General features: G+C 44.8%; 1 protein-coding gene, 1 long non-coding RNA gene and 2 pseudogenes across 4 annotated transcripts; 2 read left to right on the forward strand and 2 right to left on the reverse strand.

The window, feature by feature from the left end:
• Positions 1–832: 832 nt before the first annotated feature.
• Positions 833–4,180, reverse strand: LOC133363926 (uncharacterized; annotated as a pseudogene).
• Positions 3,403–12,607, forward strand: LOC133363931 (uncharacterized). Of its 3 annotated transcripts, none has more exons than XR_009757796.1 (3): positions 3,403–3,487; positions 3,584–3,776; positions 12,476–12,607. It is a non-coding gene; the product is annotated as an uncharacterized LOC133363931 (long non-coding RNA). The 3 variants fall into 3 exon arrangements; XR_009757795.1 differs by having other exon boundaries at positions 3,418–3,487; positions 3,569–3,776; XR_009757794.1 differs by lacking the exon at positions 3,403–3,487 and having other exon boundaries at positions 3,495–3,776.
• Positions 5,346–8,303, reverse strand: LOC133387043 (arylamine N-acetyltransferase, pineal gland isozyme NAT-10-like). The gene is given in 3 exon segments (XM_061631035.1): positions 5,346–7,028; positions 7,031–7,323; positions 7,917–8,303. Coding segments are annotated over 2 exon segments (810 nt in total). The 5' UTR covers positions 7,305–7,323; positions 7,917–8,303; the 3' UTR covers positions 5,346–6,492.
• Positions 12,608–14,006: 1,399 nt separating the features above from the next.
• LOC133387087 (olfactory receptor 2D3-like) lies at positions 14,007–22,542 on the forward strand (annotated as a pseudogene).
• Positions 22,543–23,866: the final 1,324 nt, after the last annotated feature.

The following is a 23,866-nucleotide window of genomic DNA, read 5'->3' on the forward strand; positions in this document are numbered from 1 at the left end:
ATGTGAATCATGCTAGCCCGGAATTAAATGTCTCCATCCAATGTTCCTTCCATGCACCCCTTTTCCCTCATTTTGACACAGCTTTCTAGACTATGGGATAGTTATTGTTTAATGAGATGACGTTGATCCCCAATATTGTAACCAACGGGGAAAGCTATAAAGTCTTTGATTACCAATAAACGGGGTTCCCATTTTCTGAAGGCTTTGAGCTGTAAGTATTTGGGACCCCTTTGCAAAGGAAATTTGTGTCGTCTTGTCAATTGATCTCTGGTAGTGGGCATTTTGCATTTAACTCCCGCACCCCTCCCAGGTGGATGTGAGCTGGGGTAGGCAGAGACAGCTCTGTTGTTGGGTTTGGACCTAACACCAGGAATCATAAAATGTAAACGATAATACTGTTGCATTGTGGAATCATTTTATTGAATATAGAGATTCTGCAATGGCAAGGGAGGTGTACTCTGTACATGCCCATGCTCTTTATTGCTGAGGCTTATAGTTTGTAATTAATTTTTTCTCACTATACCTCGTGATCTTCTTTTCTACCCCAAGGCCATTTTTGATCTCCTTTTGACCCCTAGGTCCCATTGCACAGTCCCATTGGCCACGGGAGGGGGCATTATTTGCCACTTTAGGAAATTCTACTCTACACCACTGCATGGAGGCCAGAGGGGTGGGGAATCCATTTATCAAAATAATTAACCACAGATGCATTAGAATGGATTCTCATCTCATGGTGAGATTTGGCAAGTCCTTGGTTCAATCAAGAATAAAAAGTGTGTTTAAGCAGTTTATTAAGCTCTTGTGAATGCAAACACACACACTCCCCAAGAAATATTTTATATTAGGGATGAGGAATCTGTTGCCCTCCAGATGTTGCTGGATTGTGACTCCCATCAGCCCTGACTATTGGTCATGCTGGCTGAGGCTGATGGCAGTTGGAGACCAACATCTGGAAGGCCACAGGTTCCCCGCCTCTGATTTATTGAGTTTATTTGTTTCAGAATCTGAATTTCAAGAATACCCAAGCGGTGTACAGAAATACGTTGAGGTTCCCCTGAGAGCAGGTTGATTTTCAGGATGAAGAAGGCAGAGGGTTCTCAGAGGGCGGGTCACAGCTGTGAGTGACCTCAATTTCCCTGCAAAATAAGATGGCCTCTTTCCCTAGGCCTAGCCGATACTGCCACACGTAGGCAACTTCTTCAGGCTGACACGTGAGTTGCAGGGTCTCCTCCTTCTCACGGGTGTCTCTCCATTCCTCCTGCTCTGTGTTTAGGCCCACTCCCCCGTATTGGCTTGGTAACGCAAACTGGACCTTGGCTAGCGCCATGGCAACAGAGCCCACCTCTGGAGAATCGGGCAGGGATGCCACCATCCAGCCGCACCCAACGTCAGCCAGCTTGTCTCTGGCGCAGCCCACTTTCCGGAAGACTCCCTGTAGCTTGGTGATGGGGACGTTGGAGTAGTTGTGGAGAGTCTTCAGCAGCTCCCAGGCCCCGAATGCAGGCCCCTTGGCGAGGCCAAGGCCTCCCAGCAAGAAACTGAGAACGCTGGGGTGGAAAGAGTTCTCCACTGAAGTTATCCCACCGCTGCCAATAGAGGTAACTGCGTTGGCTTCTCATTTTCTCGTTGGACCATTGATGGTGTCCTGGGTCCACATCTGGATCTGGCTCCCCTGTGGTCAAGTCCCTCACTGCCGTCACGGTGCCCGGGCTCAGAATAATGCCAAAGGAGCCACCGGCAACAATAAAGTAATGTTGCCCGGTGCAGCAGCTGGGCTGCAGGCGACGGGCCTGTCCTCTAGGCTCTGTACACAGGTCCTGGGTTTCCAGGAGTTTGTTGTCCCTGATGACGTAGACAGAGTTGTGCCAACGGGAGCTGAAATAGTGTTCACCATTCCATAGGGAAGGGTGCAAAGGCCAGAGCTAAGCGCAGGGCGAGGCTGGTAAATTGGAGAGGAGTAGGGAACAGTTCAGGTCAGGGCGGACAATCACATCTCCGGCCCTCGTGCTGAAAACGTGGACTTTGGGAACTTCCTTATGCAGAACCATTGCTGACAAGGCCTTTATGGGCAGATGAGGGGAAACAGAGATGGAAAATAAGAAAGGAGGCAACCTCATTTTTACAGAATCTCTCTGTCTCTCTCTCGCACACACACAGTTTCATCCATCCCAACTCTAGGAACGGAGGAAGTTGCTTTATACAGAGTCAGACCATTGGTCCATCTAGCTCAGTATTGCATACACTGGCTGGCAGCAGCTCTCCAGGCTTTCAGGCAGGGGACATTCCCAGTCTCACCTGGAGATGCTGGGGATTGAACCAGGAACCTTCTGCAGGCAAAGCAGATGCAAAGCTCTATCACTGAGCTACAGTCCTTTAGACTGCTACCTATTCTCTCTCTCTCTCTCTCTCTCTCTCTCTCTCTCTTATTCTTAGCAAATTCATCACCTGTATGAAACCCAAGAAACCCACGTTTAAATCAAGAAACTCTTTGCCAAATCAGACATTACCTTAACAGCCCGATTAGGATTTTTAAAAATGAAATAGCAGCTCCCTCCCCATTTTCATGAGGACCTCAACACAGAAGGGAGATGTAACTTTCCTTACCCAGCCACAATCCTGAGAACTCCTCCCCTCAAATCTCTGACCTTCACACTTCAATTTTCCTTCGAGGGAAAAAAACTCCCATTCCATGTTAGAAACAGAAAAAACTCCCTCATACTGAGTCAGACAGTTGGTCCATCTAGCTCAGTACTGTCTACACTGACTGGCAGAGGCTCTCCAGGGTTTCATACAGAGAACATTCCCAGCCCTACCTGGAGATGTTGGGGAGTGAACCTTGGACCTTCTTCATTCAAAGCAGGTACTCCGCTCCTGAGCGATGCACCTTCCTAAAATCGTGTCTGACACAGCAGGTCAGTGGTTTTGCCAGTAAAGTGAGGACTATCATCTTCCCAAAGAAAACCACTCCTGTGTGCCTCTAACGCCAAAGAGAAATTAAACAGGGGCAGCGTTTGGAGACACAATGATGGGAAAAAAACCTTCACTTGTTGAATGTCTGCCTGGCATGTGACTGTTAGGGGGGAAAACTGCTAGAAAATAAAAGTGGCAAACCCTGTGCAGTCCTAGCCCCAACCCTAGTTTAACAATTATTCATAGTATACCAGCCCCTCCATTCCTGATTATTTTCCAGATTCCATTCTCCTCCCCTCCATTCCCAATGCTCACAGCTGTGACACCTGCCACGTTCCACACCGTAGAAATTCTGGGTTCATACAAGTCAAAAAAGCTTGTTTATGTCTCAGTGTTGGCTCCTCCCCTTTCAACTGGCCCCGCCTCCCTAAGCCTAAACCCGAAGGGGGCTCAACATTTCTCTCCTACACAATATTCATTACCCCCCCCAACCAGCCAGCTTGTGACAAATCCCCATGGATTGGCTGCAGGATCCCCACATCTCTCCACCCACCCATGCAGTTTTCTTGAGAATAAGGTGGGTCTCCTTATCTGCTTTGTTCATATGCTAGTATTGCTATCGGAGTTTTGCAGAGTCAGTTGTGACTCTGATGAGCAGTCCTTTTACCTACAGTTCCTTGAAAGTCTGAAAGCTGATGCACAGAACTCCTCTGAACTGAACCCCTCCGCCTCCCAACTTAAAATGGCCATACAGAGACTTTGAGGCATGTGCTGGGGACCTGCGAGTCTGCGGCTAACTGGACAAACGGGCCAAATCTCTCAGCTTCTATTTGAACCCCGAACTCCATCTTGGAATGCCTAAGAGGGTATGTTGCAATCTATACACAGAATGCAGAAAATGGCCGTTGTGGTGAAATGGTCAGTTTTGGATTAGAACTGAGGAGGCCCAAGTTCGAATCCCCACTCATTCAGTCATGGATCTCTGAGCCTTGCCAACCTCGCAGGGTCATTGTGCTCCTTCAAGGAAAGGTGGGATATAAATATAATAAATTAGTGCGTGGGGGGTGAGTGCTTCTAAGGACGGCAAGCGAGCCAGAATCACTACTGACCGGCAACAGAAGAGGGGGGTGACTCCTTCAAGCCCTCTCCTGTGAGGACCCCGACTGCATTCAGATCAGCTGTCTGTCTGAGGGGAGATCTGTGCGGAGAAAGCCGCCCTGTCTTCCTGTCCCGAGGTCCCTGCTCTGCTCTAGCAACTGATCTGGGGTGGGGGTTGGAAAGAATGTTTCTGGGGAGGGACTGCTCTTTACCAAGGGCAAGGCAACCAGAACCGCCACTGACATCACCTGTAACTTGAAGAACTTCTGCTCGAGCTTGCCTCCTCCCTTCCCCCCTCCACATTCCTTTTTCCTAATGTGTCGTGTCTTTTTAGATGGTGAGCCTGAGGACAGGGGCTGCCTTAGAACTGATTTTTGTAAGCCATTAACAAAGAAGCACCCAGAGGAGGCTGCTGTTAGTCATACTCCTCAATTGGACTTCATGTCCAGAAGCATCATTTGGTCTGAGTAGGGTTGCCAGGTTCTGGGCCTGAGAATGACTGTATCTTTAAGGGCAGAGAAAATTCAGTCAAGTGCAGGTTTTCTTGCAACACTGTAATGGGAAAAACCACAAGGTGGAATTCTCCCTTCCCCCTGCACAACTTTTAAAGATACAGAAGAGCTCTTTGTTGCCAGGCCCAGCCTCCAAGAGGTCTTCTGTATCTTTAAAAGTTGTGCAGGAGGGAGGGAGAATTCCATCTTGTGGTTTTTCCCATTACAGTGTTGCAAGAACACCTGCACTTGGCTGACTATCTCTTCTCCTAAAGATACAGGATCAGTCTCAGGCCCTGAGCCTGGCAACCCTAGGTCTGAGTGAAGCCCCTCTGGGCATGAAACCAGGACTGGCCACATGGTTTTTGAGGGTGAGACATCCCCACACACACCCTGAAAGAGATAGGACATGCAAAGTAATTTTGTTAGTTTGTTAGTATGTTTTTTCTTTTTTAAAATACACTGCATTTTAATTGTGTTATTTGATGCCTAGCACATGCTCTTGGAGGTCACTGATTCATCGGGTCGCCATAAGCCCTTGTCGACTTGGAGGCACGTAACAACAACAAACATGGGCCAAGCTGTCAAACTGAGTTCTCTTCATTTCTCATTTTTCCAATCTTAAATTAAGTCTACTATATTTTGCCATCAGTCTGCAAATTCACTTAAAAAAAGAAGTCCTTATGAAAATTTTGCAGCATTTTAGTGCAAATTTCTTTTAATACACACATATCTGTAGGTAGTTTCCCCTAATATAGTGTATTTTTGTATGCGGGTTATTTTTACTAATACATGCAATGTTATGTATACTTTATATGCATTTTTGTACACATTAGTAGGCTTGAGAACTGCATTCTAAAATGCAGAGAAGTCCCAATTGTTTCAGGGAGTGCAAATTAGGTAGATTCGCCTTTAAATGTGAAACGAGTCTAATTTCTCCACCATATTTATAACACACATACCAGCTCCTGTTCAAGTCCCTAATTTTAGAGCCTTGAGAGAGGCTGTTCATAACAGGTCTACCAGATTACGTCATTAAGGAGTAAAACAATTCTGCATGAACTTAAGTAATGGTGTTTGAGGATTTGTTTTTATTCTGGTTGGATCAACATCCAAAAATCCCCACTGCAAACGTCACAAATCCTTCACTTGTGTTTTTTTTTAGTGTGTTATTTTATTTATTTAATTCCCCCCTATTTTTCAGTTAAAAGAAAAGGCTCTCAGAGCTGCTTATAAATAAATCACTAAAAACAGACAAACTAAAGAGACATGATTCAAAAGGAAAATTGATTGGGGAGGAAATAACTCAGACACAGGTTCTTAGTCTCAAGTTCCTTGTAACTTTTCAAGGCAGGGCTAGGTTCTCCTTCAGGCTGCTGGCCTTTCCGCTGATCCTGGTGTTCGTATTCCCCAATCCTTCAGTGCCACAAATTTCAGTACCAAGGCTATCGATAGATTCATCATTCTTCCATACATGCCTTCTCTGCAGTTTTTCTATAGTGCTATAATGCTGGCCTAGTGGTCACAGCTGGTGCCACTGAGTGGCTTGGTCCGGCCTTTTGCTGCAGCTCATAAAGGTGGACAGGATATGAGAGAGGAGCATTTGAAGATAACCTAGTTAAACAAAAAACATTCCTCTCCTGTCTGTAGCAGTCGCCTCTGAGCGCTGAGTGTTGCCTGTTGCAAAATAAGGCATGGACAGTCAGTTGGTAATGAAAATTTGGGGGAAGTACTCTTCTTTTACTGGGGGTGGGGAAAATTTATCAGAAACAATGGGCTGGCCCATGTATGAGCAGCCAAAGCAGTCTCTAGCCCATCCGACTGGTGCAGGACTGGACCGCCTGAAGTACTTCCCTTCAGAGGTTAGAATATTTGTAATAGTTCCATGACATCACAGCAGTTCAGCTAATGGCTAGGAGCTGCATCCTGAGAAGTTATACATGAACCAGCTTCTAAACTATCAAATTTGGGGAGTAGTTTCCCTCATCCCACGTTACTCTTCCTCAAGAGGTGGCAGAATTTCTTCATCCTTTGGCTCAAAGTCCCTGCCCAGTTTGATCCCGAATTTCTCGTGGAGTACTGCTGGGATCTCAGAGGTCTGCAGGGCAGTCTCTGTACGCTTCTCTCCCATTGTGGAAATGAGACGCCAACCCATGTAAGTGAGGCGCCCGCCATTTTCTTTGTGCAGGGAGCAGAAAGATTTGCACGTGAAGATGGAACTGGGTGAAGTCTGGTGGTAGAGGCACACGCTGGTGAAATCGTCCAGTTTCTTCTCCTCTAGGGTGAATTGATATAAGGGTCTCCCCTCCCTCCCAGAGATTTCCCGGCGCTCCAGCACCCAGATTTCCCCTGTCAGGTCCAGCCAAAAAATACCCCCTTCCTGGACTTGCTCCGTTGCGAGCTTCAATTCTAACGGCTCCATAAAACCTTCACCAAAGCCAACATCACAGAGCAGCCGTTGCCCATCCAGCTGCACCAAAATCACCATGTGGTCCAACGGGGGACCATAACACCCCGTGAAACGGTTCTGACACGCCCAGCCACAGCTTTGGCATCAAATCCTAACACCTGCAGTAGCCACAGGAAAAGGCCGTTCAGCTCGAAACAGAAGCCTCCCCAATGGCGCCGGATGATCTTGTCGTAGAGAAGGGGCAAGTCCAGGACAATGAGCTCCTTGCAATGGATGCCGAGGCTCTCAAAGGGCACAGAGAGGAGGTGGCAACGGTGGAGATGGCACAAGGTCTCCAGGGAAGGCTGGGTGGGGCCCCGGTACCCGATCCTCTGCAGATAATGTCCAGTGTCCATACTGGACCGGTTTCAGGAACTAGAGGAGGAGAGTGAAGAGGTAAATCAGGATTCCTATTCTCTCAGTTCCCATAATTCACTTTTGACAGTTACTGTCATTGATGGGGAACCTTTTTCAGCCCAAGGGCTACATCCCCTTCTGGACAACCTTCCAAACTCTGGGGTGGGTGGGTGGGTGGGTGGGGGAGATAAAAGCCAATGGAGCAACAAATCTAAATGTCATATGTGCACCAGTTTCTACACACACTCACAGACCTGTCTCTATCCTTCTTGGCAGACAAGAGGCATTAATCAGAGTTCAAAGGCACATCCCGGCCAGGGCAAAAACGCTTGGTGCAAAGCTGGGCTGGTAAGGGGTGTGGCCTGGAGAGAATTCCGAGGGCCAGAATCAGACCACTTTCAGCTTCCAGACCTGAAGCTCCCAACCCCCCGTTTGTTTATTTAAAAGCATTTGTAAAATGCTTAATGTTTTTTAAAAACTCTCAGTGGTGTACTCTGCGCACAATCTAAAGACAATATCTATAGGTTACAATGAATGGGGGCAGATCCACACTATACAAACTTTAATTCTTCACATTTATTTATTTATTTATTTATTTATTTATTTCTCACCTTTCCTCCAAGGAGCTCAAGGAGGCATACATAGTTCCCCCCTCTCCATTTTTATCCTCACAACAACCCTGTGAGGAAGGTTATTTAAGGCAGTGTGAGGCAGTGACTGGCCCAAGGTCACCCAGTGAGCTTAACAGCTGGGTGGGGATTCGAGCCCTGGTCTCTCAGGTCAGGGTCCAACCATGAAGCCATGTGTTCCTCCTCTCCAAACTGTATTCCAAGCTCAGGACACTCAAGAATCTTGGCTGTCACCCTGTTCCTGCTTGCTGGCCTGGTTCCAACTCCCCTGCTCTGGAAAATACCTTGATTGGAATTTCTGTGGGTAAAAGCCGGCGGTTTTGCTGTGTCGAGAGAGCGAGAGAGGAAAGCAGAGCTGTCACATGTCCATTGGCATACCACACATACATGCGCAAAAGACTTCCCACTAGCTCCTATTTCAACTCTGTGGCAGCATATTAACCCTTAGTAGCCTCTGGCCAATTGAATTCACTAGGGACCTGAATCAATAGTGTAACAGAGCAATGAAAGCTGGTGTTTTATGTACGTGTGTGTATGTGTTATAATATGTGTACAGCAACCAGCCAGATACATATACTACAAATTTAAACCAGTTGCAAATAGGAATGGGGGAAAATTTGATTCAGTTCACATTTAAAGCCAAGTCTATCAAATTTGCGGATCCTGAAATAATATAAGAACTGAATCACAGCCATCTTTCAAAATTTGCAGTTCTCCCAATTTTACAATGTAGTTCTCCAACCAATGTTTACAAAAATGCATCTATTAGGGGAAAGTGTACATAAGATGAATGTATTTGTGAAAATAACAAAAGTACATTATATTAGGAGAAATTGCTTGCAAAAATGTTTACATCAATCAAAAGTGCATAAACAATTGTGTTTATTGGGAGGAATTTGCACTAAAATGCTGAAGAATTTTTATGGGATTTTTTTTTTAAATTGCAAATTGTTTCAGAAGTGTGGAGAACTGAATTTAATATTGGAAAAAATGGAAAGAACCAAAATTGACAGAGCCTTACATGCATAGTTGCAAATCAGTTTAACTGTTCTAAACAAGGACTTCAAGACTAGTTCTGTGTAGACTGTGGCAGAGATAGGGAATCTGTGACTCTCCAGGTGGCAGAGGACTCCATCAGCCCCCCAGCAAGCATGGCCAATGGTCAGGCTTGATGCAATCTGAAGAGACACAGATTCTCCATTCCCAGATTGGCACTTTAAAAAAAATGCTGACAGTCTGATGACACTACCCAGAATTCCTAGAGGAGAGCTATGTCCATCAAACCAATTTAAATATATAGCATTGTGTTCTGAGGTTCCTTCAGTTGACAGTCACATCTCCTTAAGAGGAATTAGTTAATCATCAGGAAAACTTGTTGATGTCGTCCAAAGTGCAGTAGTGTTAAGTGGACAGCACTGAAGTGCAATGAAGAGCATCCAATCTTATTTCAAAAGACTGCAAAACTGTGACTGTAGAATCTTGAAGGTGGCCAAGTGTCCATAATGTGCTCCAAATGGAAACAAAAAGGGGGGGGGAGACAAAAAGGGATGTGTGAGGAAAGACTGAATGAAATGTACTTATTTATTTAGCTTAGATAGAAGACAATTTCAAAAGGATTTTGAAAGGAAACAGCACAGTAAAGACCAGGTCCGGCACCAAAGGGTGGCCAGGTCAGGCCTTGAAAGGCGCCTCGTACAAGTGGGAGAGTAATGCTCCCCTGCCATGATCTACAGCAGAATTCCTGCCATGGATCGCAGGGAGGCAGCTTCTAGGCCATTCACTCGCTCCACCTATCTCTCTCTCCTGTCTTCTGCTGCTGCTGCGCGCTGTGCGTGCTGTGTGCACTGTGCACACAAGACTGCCATCAACCAAGATGGCGGTGGAGACTTCTTTAAGGGGCTGATGCCCCTACCGCCATCTTGGTTGATGGCAGGCATGCGTGTGCACGTAGCATACCACACATGCGTGCCATCAACCAAAATGGTGGCGGGGACATTAGTCCCTTAGAGAAGCCTCCACTGCCCTCTTGGTTGATTGCAGCCATGCACATACAGCAGTAAGAGACAGGAGAGAAGTGGGATAGGCAGGAGCCATGCGGCCGGGCACGCTGGTGCCCAAGGGCCCAGTAATGCCTGGTGCCGGCCCTGGTAAGGACAGTGCTGGAATGCAGCCCCTTCCCATCCCCAGCTGTTGACAACCATTATGACTTACTTATCTAATAACTTATTCCTTATTTACTTACAATCATTTATTGAAAGCAGGCTTCTTCAATCTAATGCCCTCCGGCCGTGCTGACTTGGACTGATGGGAATTGTAGCCTAAAACATCTGGAGGGCACCAGATTGGGGCAGGCTGATTCAAAACATTTATCCCTTGCCTTTTGGCATCAGTTTGTCTTTTTTAAAAAACCAAAACAAAAAGCTGAAATCTGTATTTCATCACAAAATGCACATTTACATGCATTTTTTATTGCCACGTATTGAATTTCTACATGTAGTTTACTCTAAAATGCGTCTTTCAAAATGCATTTTGGCATATTATTTCAGCTTAGAACTGCATCCCAATTCCCGAAGCATAGTCAATATTGGGAAGGGCTGTAGCTCAGCGGTAGAGCACCTGCTTTGCATGAAGGAAGTCCCAGGTTCAATCCCCAGCAAGTCGGTAGGGCTGGGAGATGTTCTTCCCTTGCCCTGCTCTTGCACTACAGCCTACACTGAGCTAGATGGACCAATAGGCTGAGTCAGTATAAGACAACGTCCAGTGTTCTATGGCCCCAGCAAATAGATACACAGAAATACACAGTATGTGAATGTAGAGCTTCCTTCTTAAGCTCGCATGGATGGAACGGTCAGTTTTGATTCTCTCCATTTCTCCTTTTTCCAATCTTAAATTCAGTTCTCCAGATTTCTGCAGTAAGTAGCGATTTAAAAAAATCCTCATGAAAATTCTTTAGCATTTTAGTGTGAATTTCTACTAAAAACACATTTTTGTATCCGGTTTTCCCTTACAGAATTCTGCAAAGCAATTTTCCCTAATATAATGCATTTTTGCATGTTATTTTCACTACTATCTGCATTTTATGCACAATACAATATGCATTTTATGCACATTACTTGGTTGGAGAACTGCATTGCAAAATTTGAAGGTGTGTAAATTGTGAAGGATGGCTCTGTTTTGGCTGGTGTATTATTTCAGAAAGTGTGAATTTGGTAGGTTCGCCTTTAAATGCAAACTGAATCAAATTTCTCCCCCATCTGTACATCAAGGAGAACTGAAGCCTCTTCCATCAAGGATGTTTCTAATTCTTGTCACGGTTCCATCATCTTTTAAAATGTGTTCTGACTGTAAAAAGTGCCGTTCCCAAATGGCATAGGCCAAGGTCACCCACAGGGATTCAAATGCATTATTTGGTTGTTTATAATCCAGATGGATATAGAGAAATGGTCTTTGGGGGAGAAGATGATGCATCCCACATGGAACAGGACCAGAATTGTTACTATTGCACAGAGCTCATAAATAGATGATAGTTACGCATTAGACAAGGACTCGTGGAAAGGAAGCATTCAATCCATTTTTTCTTCATGGGACAACAATGGGCCAATCGAATCCATGGCTGGAAGCAGGTGGTAGACTCCCTCACTTTAGAACTGGCGGGAGGGATTTCTTGAAGGAGCTTGAAGCTCAGCTAATCTTGCTTTCATTTTATTCACTTTCCTCTAACATATGCATTTTTGTAAACATTTTGTGAATGTTGCCATTTGGATAAGTTTTCCTTGGGAATATGTACAGGCAAGGTTTGAAATAGATACAGGAAAGGAATTTTGGGAGAATAGACATCTTAATAGCAGCTATTTTCCCTAACCAAATCAAGTTCAAATGGCTCCAACTGCTAAGTTCCCTCCAGATCTATTTGTACAGAGACCCAAAATTTCTATTCCTCATCTGTTGCAAAGTGCGTGGAGCAACAAACGTTTACTCATACAGCCCTCTATATCCTCTGTCCAGCCAAAGCAAAAGCATTAGCAGAGTTCAAGGACGTACTTCACCCAGGCAAAAACACTCACTTTGGGTGCAAAGCAGGACCAATCAGAGATATGACCTGGGGAGAGGGCGTGGCCTTGGGATAGTCCCGAGAACCAGATAGAGACGGCCGGAGGACTCCATTTGGTCCCTGGGCCAAAGGTTCCCTTATGTATGTATGTACTGCCTTCAAGTCGATTCTGACCTATGGCGACCCTATGAATAGAGTTTTCATGAGGCTGAGAGGCAGTGAATGGCCCAAGGTTACCCACTGAGCTTCATGGCTATGTGGGGATTCAAACCCTGGTCTCCCAGGTCGTAGTCCAACACCTTAACCACTATGCCACACTGGCTCTCGCCAAGGTTCCCTTAGCCCTGTCTTAATGTGGAAGATACTTGGAACTCAAGCTTTGGGTATTCATTTATATGTGCATGTACACACTAGGAATGTGCTAGAATTCCGCCCAATTGGGATTTGGTACCAAATTTTCCATTAATTTGCTTATTCTCTTTTGTTGCAGATCGGATGTTTATGTTGCGTTTTCCATGATTGATTTTGAACAGAGATTTTTCTTTTTTAAAAAGAAAAAGTGCAACATTGTTTCGTTGGTGAACTACATTGCAAAATTTGAATAAGTGTGAATTTTGAAGGATGTCTGTGTTTTGGTTCTCTTATTGTTCCAGAAAGTGTGAATTTGATAGATTCAGCTTGAAATGCGAACTGAATCTAATTTCTCTCCCATCCCTAATCTGAGCACACTCACTTTTGTCGTATCCACCACTAGTATGCAGCCCCTGGAAAGGTTGACCATGAGAGGATGTGGCCCTCGAACTGAAAAAGGTTCCCCACCCCTGCTAAAGGAAGTTCTTCCAGGTCCCCAGTTTGGCTTGGGTTTACCATAGGCTCCCAGACATGTTCCTCTGAGGAGATCTCCCCAGGTTCCTGGTTGGGCAGGAGCCTGAAACTTTGGGGATGGATGGCAGATGATCTGGGATGCTGAAAAGGAGCATGCCACACTGAAACATTTTGCAGATTAAATAAACAAATATCAAAAGCCCTTTTCCTCCCTTTTTCTCCCTCACTATTGAAGCAAAGTAGAAGATGAACATTTAATGTAATGCATGCAAATACACCCAGTTACCAATAATATTTTTTTTGTAAATAGTGTTTTATTGAGATTTCTTGTAAATATAACAACAAACAAGTAAAACAACAATCAAAGTACAATAAACATGTCACTCTATATAAAATAGAAAAAAAGGACATTCAGCAAGAGAACTTTATTCTGTATATAAAATAGAAAGAATACCAGAAAGCAGAATAATAGAATTAAAAAGCAGGGTACACATCCCACCAAAAGAAAGTTAATGATGAGGGTGGTCTCACTTCTGCCCCATCTTCGATAGCATAACATAACATCCTAGTCTGTGTCTGTGTTAGAATTGCTTTTAATATGTTTTCTTTAATAATATGTTTTTAACCCTTTTAAAAAAGATGTTTTTAAAGCTTTTTAAAAATGTTTTTAATGTTGTTTTGTTTTAATGTATTTTAAGGTCTTTTTAGGATGTTTTAAAGTGTTTTTAGCATTTCTGTTTGCTGCCCTGGGCTCCTGCTGGGAGAAAGGGCGGCATATCAATCAAATAATAATAATAATAATAATAATAATAAGGGATACCATGTTGGAGTAAATTTATTGGAGGATGTGTCCCCCCAAGCTTTTCTTCACTCGAGCTAATTTTTCATCTAGTGCAAGTTGTCAAAGTCTAGTAAACCAATTTTTTAACGATAAATGTTCTGCCCCATTCCAATTTTTGGCTATTTCAAGCTTCACTGCAAGTTGGAATCTAGATAGGACAAACACCTGAGTTTTAGGAACAATGGAACCCCCTTTAAGGAAAAGAAGTGCCAATGCCAGATCCGGGATAATTGTAGCTTCAAGAACTTTCTATTTGGAAAACATCACTCCAGAATTGTCTCACTTTATTACAGTTCCACCATAAATGTAGGAAAGAGCCACGGATCGGACATCCCCTCCAGCACAGAGGGGAGATGGAGAAGATGATATACTCCAGTTTGACCAGAGTGAGGTGCCACCAATGTATAACTTTCAATGCATTTTCTTGGATTGAGGACTGAGGCTGCTTTTGAGTGTGGGCCTATCCATACATCACTCCATTCCTCTTCTGTAATTTCCCCCTTCCCCAGATCTTTACCCCAAGCTTTATGTGCCAAAATTCCTTTCCATATTTAAACTCCTAAAGGAGGCTATAAATTATAGAGATAGTGCCTTTTTGGCCAGAAGTTCCCTGTTTAAACAGGGCTTCATAGGATGTCAAAGAACATGGCAAACCTTCTGTTTTATAAATTGTGTTTATAAAGGAGGATACTTGTACGATTCTATACCAGGTGACTCCTAAACCAGAAAGACATTTTTCTAATTGAGAAATTTGTAAAGGACATCCTCAATCAAACAGATCTCACATCGTTAGCAATCCTCTCTACTCCCAACCTTCAAATTGCCTATAATTGTCAATTTATTTATCTATTTGTTTGTTTGTTTGTTTCATTTCTAAACCGCCCATAGCTAATAGCTCTCTGGGCGGTGTACAAAACAAGATTAAAATACAATATTAGAATAAAATCAGTAACAAATAACAACAAAATTAAACTAAAACATTAAGCATAAAACATTGAACATTAAAATGCCTGGGAGTATAGCCAGGTCTTAACCTGGCGCCTAAAAGAAAGTACCGTAGGCGCCAGGCGTATCTCCTCAGGTAAGCTGTTCCACAATTCGGGGGCCACCACAGAAAAGGCCCTAGATCCAGTAACAATCCTCCGGGCATCCTGGTGAGTTGGTACCCGGAGGAGGGCCTTAGATACTGAACAAAGTGAACGGGTAGGTTCATAGCGGGAGAGGCGTTCCACAAGGTATTGCGGTCCCACACCGTGTAAGGCTTTATAGGTCAAAACCAGCACCTTGAATCTGGCTCGGAAACAAATAGGTAGCCAGTGCAAGCGAGCCAGGACAGGTGTTATATGCGCGGACCGATTGGTCCTCGTCAACAACCTGGCTGCCGCGTTTTGCACTAGCTGAAGTTTCCGAACAGTCTTCAAGGGCAGCCCTACTTAGAGCGCATTACAGTAATCCAGTCTAGAAGTTACCAGAGCGTGAACAACTGAGGCGAGATCATCACTGTCCAGATAGGGGCATAGTTGGGCTACTAAGCGAAGATGGTAAAACGCATTCCATGCCACCGAGGCCACTTGAGCCTCGAGCGACAAGAAAGGGTCAAAAAGGACCCCCAAACTACGAACCTGTTCCTTCAAGGGGAGTGTAACCCCATCTAGAACAGGATGAACATCCACCATCTGGGCAGGGAAAGAGCTCACCAACAGTGTCTCAGTCTTGTCTGGATTGAGTTTCAGTTTATTAGCTCTCATCCAGTCCATTATCGCGGTCAGGCAACGGTTCAGCACATCAACAGCCTCACCTGAAGAAGGTGAAAAGGAGAAGTAGAGCTGCGTGTCATCAGCGTACTGATGGCAACGCACTCCAAAATTCCTGATGACCGCACCCAGAGGCTGCATGTAGATGTTAAAGAGCATGGGGGACAAAACCGACCCCTGAGGGACTCCACAATGGAGAGTCCAGGGTGTCGAGCAAAGTTCCCCAAGTACTACCTTCTGGCGACGATCCGCTAAGTAGGAGCAGAGCCACTGCCAAGCAGTGCCCCCAACTCCCAACTCCGCGAGCCTCCCCAGAAGGATACCATGGTTGATGGTATCAAACGCCGCTGAGAGATCAAGGAGAATCAACAGAGTCACACTCCCCCTGTCCCTCTCCCGACAAAGGTCATCATACCAAGGCTGTTTCAGTGCCAAAACCGGACCTAAAACCGGATTGAAACGGATCCAGATAATCGGTTTCATCCAAAAGCGCCTGGAGGGAACGGCCAAGGAGCTAGTTTGCGGACCCATTGAGTCCAGATGTTCAAGGTAGCTCAAGAAATGGGGTGTGATTGAGCAAACAGCCAATTTAGACAGTGGTAACAAAGGGAGTGATTGCGCTGATGCGCGTTTCACTTGCAAAGCAAGTTCTATTGAAATCCAAGGTATAGTAGGTCTAAATGAATCGTTTGAGCTAGTTGTTTAATCTGTGATGCTTCGTAAAATAGTTGCAGATTTGGCATGCCAAAACCTCCCTTATTACTCTGATACAGAATTGCTTTACTTAAGAGTGAACGTTTACCACAGTTACAATAAGAGTAAAGCATTTGTTGCCATTTCAGAAGGAGTGTCTCAGGGAGATAAATGGGAAGAGTTTGGAACAGAAAAAGGAATTTGGGCAGAATGGCTATGTTCACTGCAGCCACTCTGCCAAACCGAAAAAGGGACAAGGTTTTTCCAAGAATAAAGCTGTTTTAATAGCTCGTATTAATGGATTGAAGGTACACTTTTTAAATTGTTTTGAGTCTTTGGTAATAGTTACCCCTGGATATTTAAAGCCACCAAACACCAGTGGGAGACCAAATAATCACTCAGGTGAGCCTGTGCTCATAAGGAGAAATTGATGCAAAAAAGTTTCGACTTTCTGTAGTTGATTTCTAACCCTGCCACTAAATTGGTTTGCAGCCGTGGGAGTGCGGCATGAGGTTCTTGTAAAAATAGTACATCATCTCTGAAGAGGTTGATAAGGTGCTCTTGGCCGTTAATTACCAAACTTTTAATACTAGGGTCTGCTCTAAGCTTATCGGCCAGTACTCCCTGCTTGGTGCCTCTTGTTAAATTAATAAAAGGGGAATCAAATCCTTTGATAAATAGTGTCTCTTGCAAACCAAAATAAAACTGATGAATGACATTAAGGAAGTAAGGACCAATATTTAACTTAGTTAATAAGCAGAGTAGGAAAGGCCATTCAAGACTATCAAAGGCTTTGACAGCATCTAGGGAAAGTAGTGCAAGAGGAGCACCTGTTCATAAACTATGATGGACAATATTAAGAACCCGTCTTATAGCATCTGAAAGTTGCCACTTAGGAATAAAACCTGACTGATCGGTGCGAATGTATCTAGAGATAAAGACATTTAGTCTCTGAGCCATAAGTAGCTTAGCATCTTGATTCAGGAGACATATTGGGCGACAGGACCCCAGAGAACCTGGTTCTTTATGAAGTTTAGGGATGACAATCATTCTAGTTTGTTTCCAGGTCTCTGAGATCCTATCTCCATTCATAATTCCATGCATCAGTTTCAGTCCAGACATTTGCTAAGTTTGTTATAGCTGGAGGTTAGATTAGTGAGAATGAGAAGAATGATGTGACTCTGAGAATGGATTGATCATTTGCATGCTTATTGAGTTCAGTGGGATTAACTCCCCTGCAATCATGCTTAGGATAGGTGAAACTGACCACAGGGGATGGGGAGGGGAGGAGGAGGAGGGAGGGGAGGGAGGGCAGAGGGCAGAAGGGGGTGGCAGCAAGCAGGAGGGGGAGGGGAGAAGGACAGTTTGATCATTTGCATGTTTATTGAGTTCAGTGGGATTTACTCCCATGCAATCATGCTTAGGAAATGTAAAACTGACTGGGGGAGACGGAGGGAGGGAGGGCTGAGTGGGCAAGGGAAGAGGAAGAGGGGAGGGCAGGAGGAAGGGAGAGGAGAGGGAAAGGAAGGGAAAAGCTGGTCTGATCATTTGCATGCTTATCATATTCAATGGGATTTACTCCTATGCAATCATGGTTAGGATAGGAAAAAACTTACCATGGGGGAGGCAGGGGGAGGGGAAAGGGGGAGGAGTGTATTGGAGGGGGGCAAAGGAAGGAGGAGGGGAGGGCAGGTTTGATCATTTGCATGCTTATAGAGTCCAATGGTATTTACTTCCGTGCAATCATGCTTAAGATAGGTAAAACTGACCATGGGGAGGAGGAAGGGAAGGGGGAGGGGGAGGAGGGGGAAGGGGAAGGAGGGGATTGGAAGGGGATGGGGATGGGGAGGGAGGGGCAAAGGAAGGGGGAGGGAAGGGGCAAGAGGGAGGGGATAGAAGGGAGAAGGGAGGGTGGGTTTGATCATTTGCATTCTTTTTGAGTTCAATGGGATTTATTTCTGTGTAATAATATTTGAAAATGGAAGTGGACTGCCTTCAAGTCGACTGGACTTATGGCAACTCTTTGAATAAGGTTTTCATGGTAAACAGTATTCAGAAGTGGTTTTACCATTGCCTTCCTCTGAGGCTGAGAGGCAGTGACTGGCTCAAGGTCATCCAGCAAGCTTCATGACTGTGTGGAGATTCGAACCCTGGTCTCCCAGGTCGTAGTCCAACATTGACCAGGTGGAGGGACTAGGAGAGGAGAAGATTGGGTGGGTGGACACTGGGCAGAGGGGAAGCTCCTTTCTTTTCCAAAAGGAAAACATTGTGAACAGCATCATTGCTTTTCAGGGTTTCCCCCAACTTTTTATTCTACAGCAGGCACATGCAGCCTCCCACCCAAATTTAAACCAAAGCTGTCCCTGGCCACATCCACACCAGGACTTGATTTCACTTTGGACCGCCATGGCTTCCCACCAGATTTTTTGACTGCTATTTTGAAAGCTTCACTCTCAAGTGGCTGAAGTAAAAAGTATAGAACTTTAATGAGCTGGTTTATGGGCGAGGGAGAGTCCAAAGGGACTGCAGCAGCTCCAGTGGAGTAGACTTACAGTCTTTATTACCTTACGGAATCCTCAAACCTTCGACAAACCCCAAGGAGAAACAATTCACCAAGTTGTTTATCTTCTAACGCTGAGAACAGTTAGGTAGAAGCCAGGCTGTATTTAACCCTCACTTTAAAAGCCTCTGTCCAAGTGGATTGGGAACCTTAATGTTATGACACAGAGGACATGCACTGCGTGGATATAGTTCCTGGCATCTCCTCTTAGAGGATCTCTGGATGAGGTTCTACAAGGAAGGACATCTACTTTTTGCTCTGGAGAGGTGCTGCTCAGCAAGATAAACAGTGTGAGACTAGACGGACCATTGTACTCTCAAGTAATAACAGATTCAAGCCATACTTGTGTGCATTTCTGTGTGTATTCATGTATGTGCTCAAAGTCCATAATTAATTCCAGAGGACTTTGTTGTTTAAGGCTGTGTAGAAATGCACATAAATTCAGCTGTAACCTTGCTGTGAAAGTGCATTGACCAGAGCTGCAAACAGCATACCTATCATCTTCTCCCCGGGACTGGTAGGGCTCCCCCCACTTCAGGAGAGGTCGGATTTGGCTGATTTGCAGCCCCTCCTGTCAGTTGTCAAGCAATTTCCCACCCTCTTCCCAGCGCATGGATGCACACGCTGCTGATCGGGTTGGCCAGGAAGCCATCTCAGCCAACCCACGTTGCTCCACTTCCCCAAGCTAATTGAAAAGTGCAAATTAAGGGGTGGGGTATTTCTTTTAAACGAAAGTGCCAAACGATCATTTAATTGGATAGCCGCAGTAGGCACTTTGTGAGGGTGAACAAAGAGGAAAGAACACTTGACGCACATTTTGGAAGAAAAGCAATGTGCTGCCATTCCACAATCTATGTGTCAGAGTAGGAGGGAAGGCAGGGAGAAGCGGATCTCACCCCAAAGCAAAACCCTTACAGTGGCTTTTCTTTCTTTGTATGTTTGCAGGCAGCCTTAGCGAGGGAAACCTAAATTGCCCTTTTGTAAGAGAAGGTGTAGGTTTCCCTACCCTGTCACTGATATTCAAGCGAATTTCCTCATCATTTTTTTGCAACAGTCAACTGAAAACCTTTGTACTCCTTAACAAAAACTTGTTGCACGAGAAACATCAACACTTGTGGAAGCCCTCGGAGGTGTGCAAAGGTAAGATTAAACTGGAAATCAGTTTGTGGAAGAAGGAACTCGTCTTGTGGCCATGTAGTCAAGTCCTAACATTTGTGGACACTGCCCATCGTGATTAGTTATTGATTTCAGCTTGTGTGCTGCTGTATGCAGAGGATTAGATTTAATTTTGGGTCTGCCCTTTAAAAGATCTCCTTTTTCCTTCTGTTCTTTTTAGATTTTGTAAGGTTTTAATCTGAAGCTCATTTATCTGGCAGGGTTAGGGTCTCACTATACTCAAAGGAGAGATTACTTCTGTACAACATCAGGCTGGGCGCCAGCGGTCATCCAGGTTAGGCACTGGCCAAGGGCCTCAGGGGTTCACAAGGGCCTGTCTTATAGACCTCTAGTCCTAGCCGGCTGTGGAATTGCATTCATTTGTGATTAAGCCTGCTGGGCTGCCATTGTGGATGGGAGCTGAATTTGTCTTCCACTCCATAGTGACAGTGCACCACCCAGCACTGAAACACCTCTGGGGTCCTGATGGGGAAGGAGGCGAGTGGATTAGCGGGAGGCTGGTGAATGGCAGCTTTTCTGCTGTTGCAGTATTAGCTGAGCAAATGCAGCATGTGCAGTGGTAGAAAGCAGGAGTCCTGCCCTGGTTGGGAGAGTATGTTCGGGAGGCCCATCAGTGGCACCATGCTGAGCCCTCCTCCCGAAGTCCGGCACCAGCCCTGATAGGATGACACTGTAAAGGAGGGGGAAATGTGCACAAAAGTGGCATTGCTTTTGCCCAACCGCCAATCACAGTAATTTCTCATCTCCGTTAGATACTTTTGCCCACAAGCTCAGAAGAAAGACAACATAGGGAAGCTATAAAGAGGTAATGCTTACCCACGGCTTCTTTTACTTAACCTTGCTCAAATATTATGTCTGAATACCTACTACATAGTTCAGGACTGAGGGCAAGCCAGGATGTCAAACCATGCTTTGAAGTAGGTTTGCAACATAACCAGGGTAACGCGTCACATGTAAACTGAGTAAACCAGTGTAAATTACACTGGCTTCCTGTAGTTAGGATTGCTTCCTTGTTTGGCTTTGTCTGTCATTGGCTTTGGCTCTGCCTACGCTTGGTCTCTCTGTCTTCTGCCTCAGCAGTCCAAATGGGCACCAGCCACTACTGGGAATAAAGAACTCTTTCCCCCCCCATACACTTCCACATAATTCAAATAGACCTACAAAGCAAATAACAAAACTCCCATAGATAGATAGACAGATAGATAGCTGTATTCAACTAACACGTACTCAGAGTAGATCTGTTGAAATTAATGGATCTAAGTTAGTAACGGCCATTCATTTCAGTAGGTCTACTCTGAATAAATTCAAAATCCATAACTCACAAAAATAAGAATTAAGTGAGTGGTGTTCATCTATTTCTAATCGTTATTTATTAGCTCATTTCTGTAGGGCTCTTAACAACAACAACAAAATATCCCAGAGCTGTTCACTTAACAATATACCATAAACTACAGAATACACACAACTAAAACCGACATACCCAAGTAATTAAAGCCAACAGTGTCAAGGGGAAAAAAGCACACACCTTCTAATAAACCTTCTTAATAAACAATAAGCACATTGTTCGCACCCTCATAATGACCCAAAGAAAAGTGAAAAGGAATACTGAGACATAGATTTGTTTCGCACCATGTTGAGGTTCATGGCTGGTTTGGGTTTTCTCCAGTCTTGCAGGTCCCAACACAAGGCTATGTTTTGATGTTCCCAGAGAATGCCGCTGGTCTCTCACTGCCCTTTCTTTGCAGGGAAGAGGCTAGGATGGGAGAAGAGAACTTCACCACTGTCAAAGATTTCTTCTTGGTGGGATTCTCCGATGACCGAAGGACACAGATCCTACTCTTTGTGGTCATCCTCATAATTTACTCCCTCACCATTATGGGGAACCTGGTGGTCATCATGCTGGTATGGGCTGAACCCTCCCTTCACACACCCATGTACTTCTTCTTGGCTAACCTATCAGGCCTGGAGATCTGCTATGTCACCAGCACCTTGCCCCAGATGATGGCAAACCTCCTATCTGGCAACAGATTCATCTCCTTCTGCCGTTGCATGGTACAGATGTACATCTCATCTTCCCTGGGTGGTATTGAATGCCTCCTTCTAGCTGTCATGGCCTACGACCGCTACTTGGCTATCTGCCATCCCCTATTATATACCAGTATCATGGGCTGGTGGCACCAAGTACTGCTTTCCTCATCCTGTTGGACAAGTGGCTTGTTCCTTGGTTCAATAAACACAGGCAGTACCGTTCGCCTCCCCTTCTGCGGACCCAACCGCATCAACCACTTCTTCTGTGAGCTACCAATAGTGTTGAAACGTTCATGCGCTGACACTCAGAGCACAGAATCTTCCATTTATTTGGCAGCAGTACTGTTGCTCTTAATTCCCCTTTTGATTATCCTATGGGATGATTCTCTCTTCGGTATTGCAAATGCGGTCAACCGCTGGGCGTCACAAGGCCTTCTCCACATGTAGCTCCCATCTGCTTGTGGTTACCTTGTTCTATGGCACTGTTATCTCTATGTACATGATTCCCCAGTCATGCTCAACTCCTGATCATGACAAGAAAATTGCTGTCGTGTACATTATGGTCACCCCCTTGGTTAATCCTGTCATATCTCATGTCTCTGAGAAACAAGGATATCCATGAGGCTCTGGGCAAGGTGCTGCAACGGCTAGGCTTTAAGCAAAAGTGTTGAGTGATCAATATGGCAGAGTCATGTGAGAGTTGGGCTCCACATGGCTCCTGGACCATGAAGTTCACTCCATGCCATTGGTACATGGCCAGCACCTGGTGCTGTAATTAAGTAAGAAAATTTGTTACCTCTCAAGAGCTGGGAGAAATTCAGAGGCTGTATTAGCTATTGCCTACCTTTTTTGGCCCTTAGTGAGCATATCTGGAAATGAAGAACATAAGAAGGGCCTGCTGGATCATGCCAGTGACCCATCTAGTCCTGCATCCAGTTCTCACAATGGCCAACCAGATTCACATAAGAAGTCCATGTAATGAGGAATAAAATATTGGGGATTTTTAATCTTTGATTCACCTCAGTGAACCAGAGTTTGGAAAAACCTGCAACAACAAAGATTCCTGGGAAAGTGCCTCTCCGTGACTTCTGAGTACATATCTTGAAAGCTTGAGGGTATGGATTTCCTGACTCCTATGAAAATTTAGGGAATGTTGCCCAGTAAGAATCAGACACTTCTTTCAAACAAAGAAACAGTTTGCATAAATTTTATGATAATCTTAACCTTTAGGAGGAGACAGGATTATGATTATTTGAAAGATCAGGAATTTACAGTTGGGAGATTGAGCTGGGAGACCAGGGTTCAAATCCCCACACAGCCATGAAGCTCACTGGGTGACCTTGTGCCAGTCACTGCCTCTCAGCCTCAGAGGAAGGCCATGGTAAACCCCTTCTGAATACCGCTTACCATAAAAATCCTATTCATAGGGTCGCCATATGTCAGGATCGACTTGAAGGCAGTCCATTTCATTTTTATTAAGGAATGGTTTCTGGAAAAAATCAGATTCCTTGACTGGTGATCCTAAATTCTTTCATTGTCCTTATCTGTCACATCCACATTTTCCTGGTCAGGTTTACATTGGGGTCAGTTTAGTTAGAAAAAGTATAAAGCATGAGTGGTTTGAAGGGGTTGCGAGTTCCCCTTCTGGAGGGCTCCAACAGCTGCTCCCCAGCATGATCATGAGAAACCAGAGCTTCAGAGCTAAGGATTTGGGTGAGAACTATCAAATCTGGTTGGTTACACGAGGGCGGGGCCTTGGCTCATTGGGCTAGATATAAAAGTCTCCCTCTTATCCTTAGTCTCACAGCAACTCTCCAGGAAAGGTGCAGTATACACAACTTCTGGGTTTCTTTCTTTCTTTCCTTTTTCTTCTGTGTGAGTGAATTGGATTTGGAAGTGTGTGCAGGATTTAGTTTCTTTGCTTTAGTCTATTTAGCACTACAAAAAGGCATGAATGAGTAATAGTTAGATGCTGTTCAAATATTAACTGTAATTGTACACTGC

This window comes from Rhineura floridana, chromosome 1 (assembly GCF_030035675.1).
Source record: "Rhineura floridana isolate rRhiFlo1 chromosome 1, rRhiFlo1.hap2, whole genome shotgun sequence".
In the NCBI taxonomy this organism is placed as follows: Eukaryota; Metazoa; Chordata; class Lepidosauria; order Squamata; family Rhineuridae; genus Rhineura; species Rhineura floridana.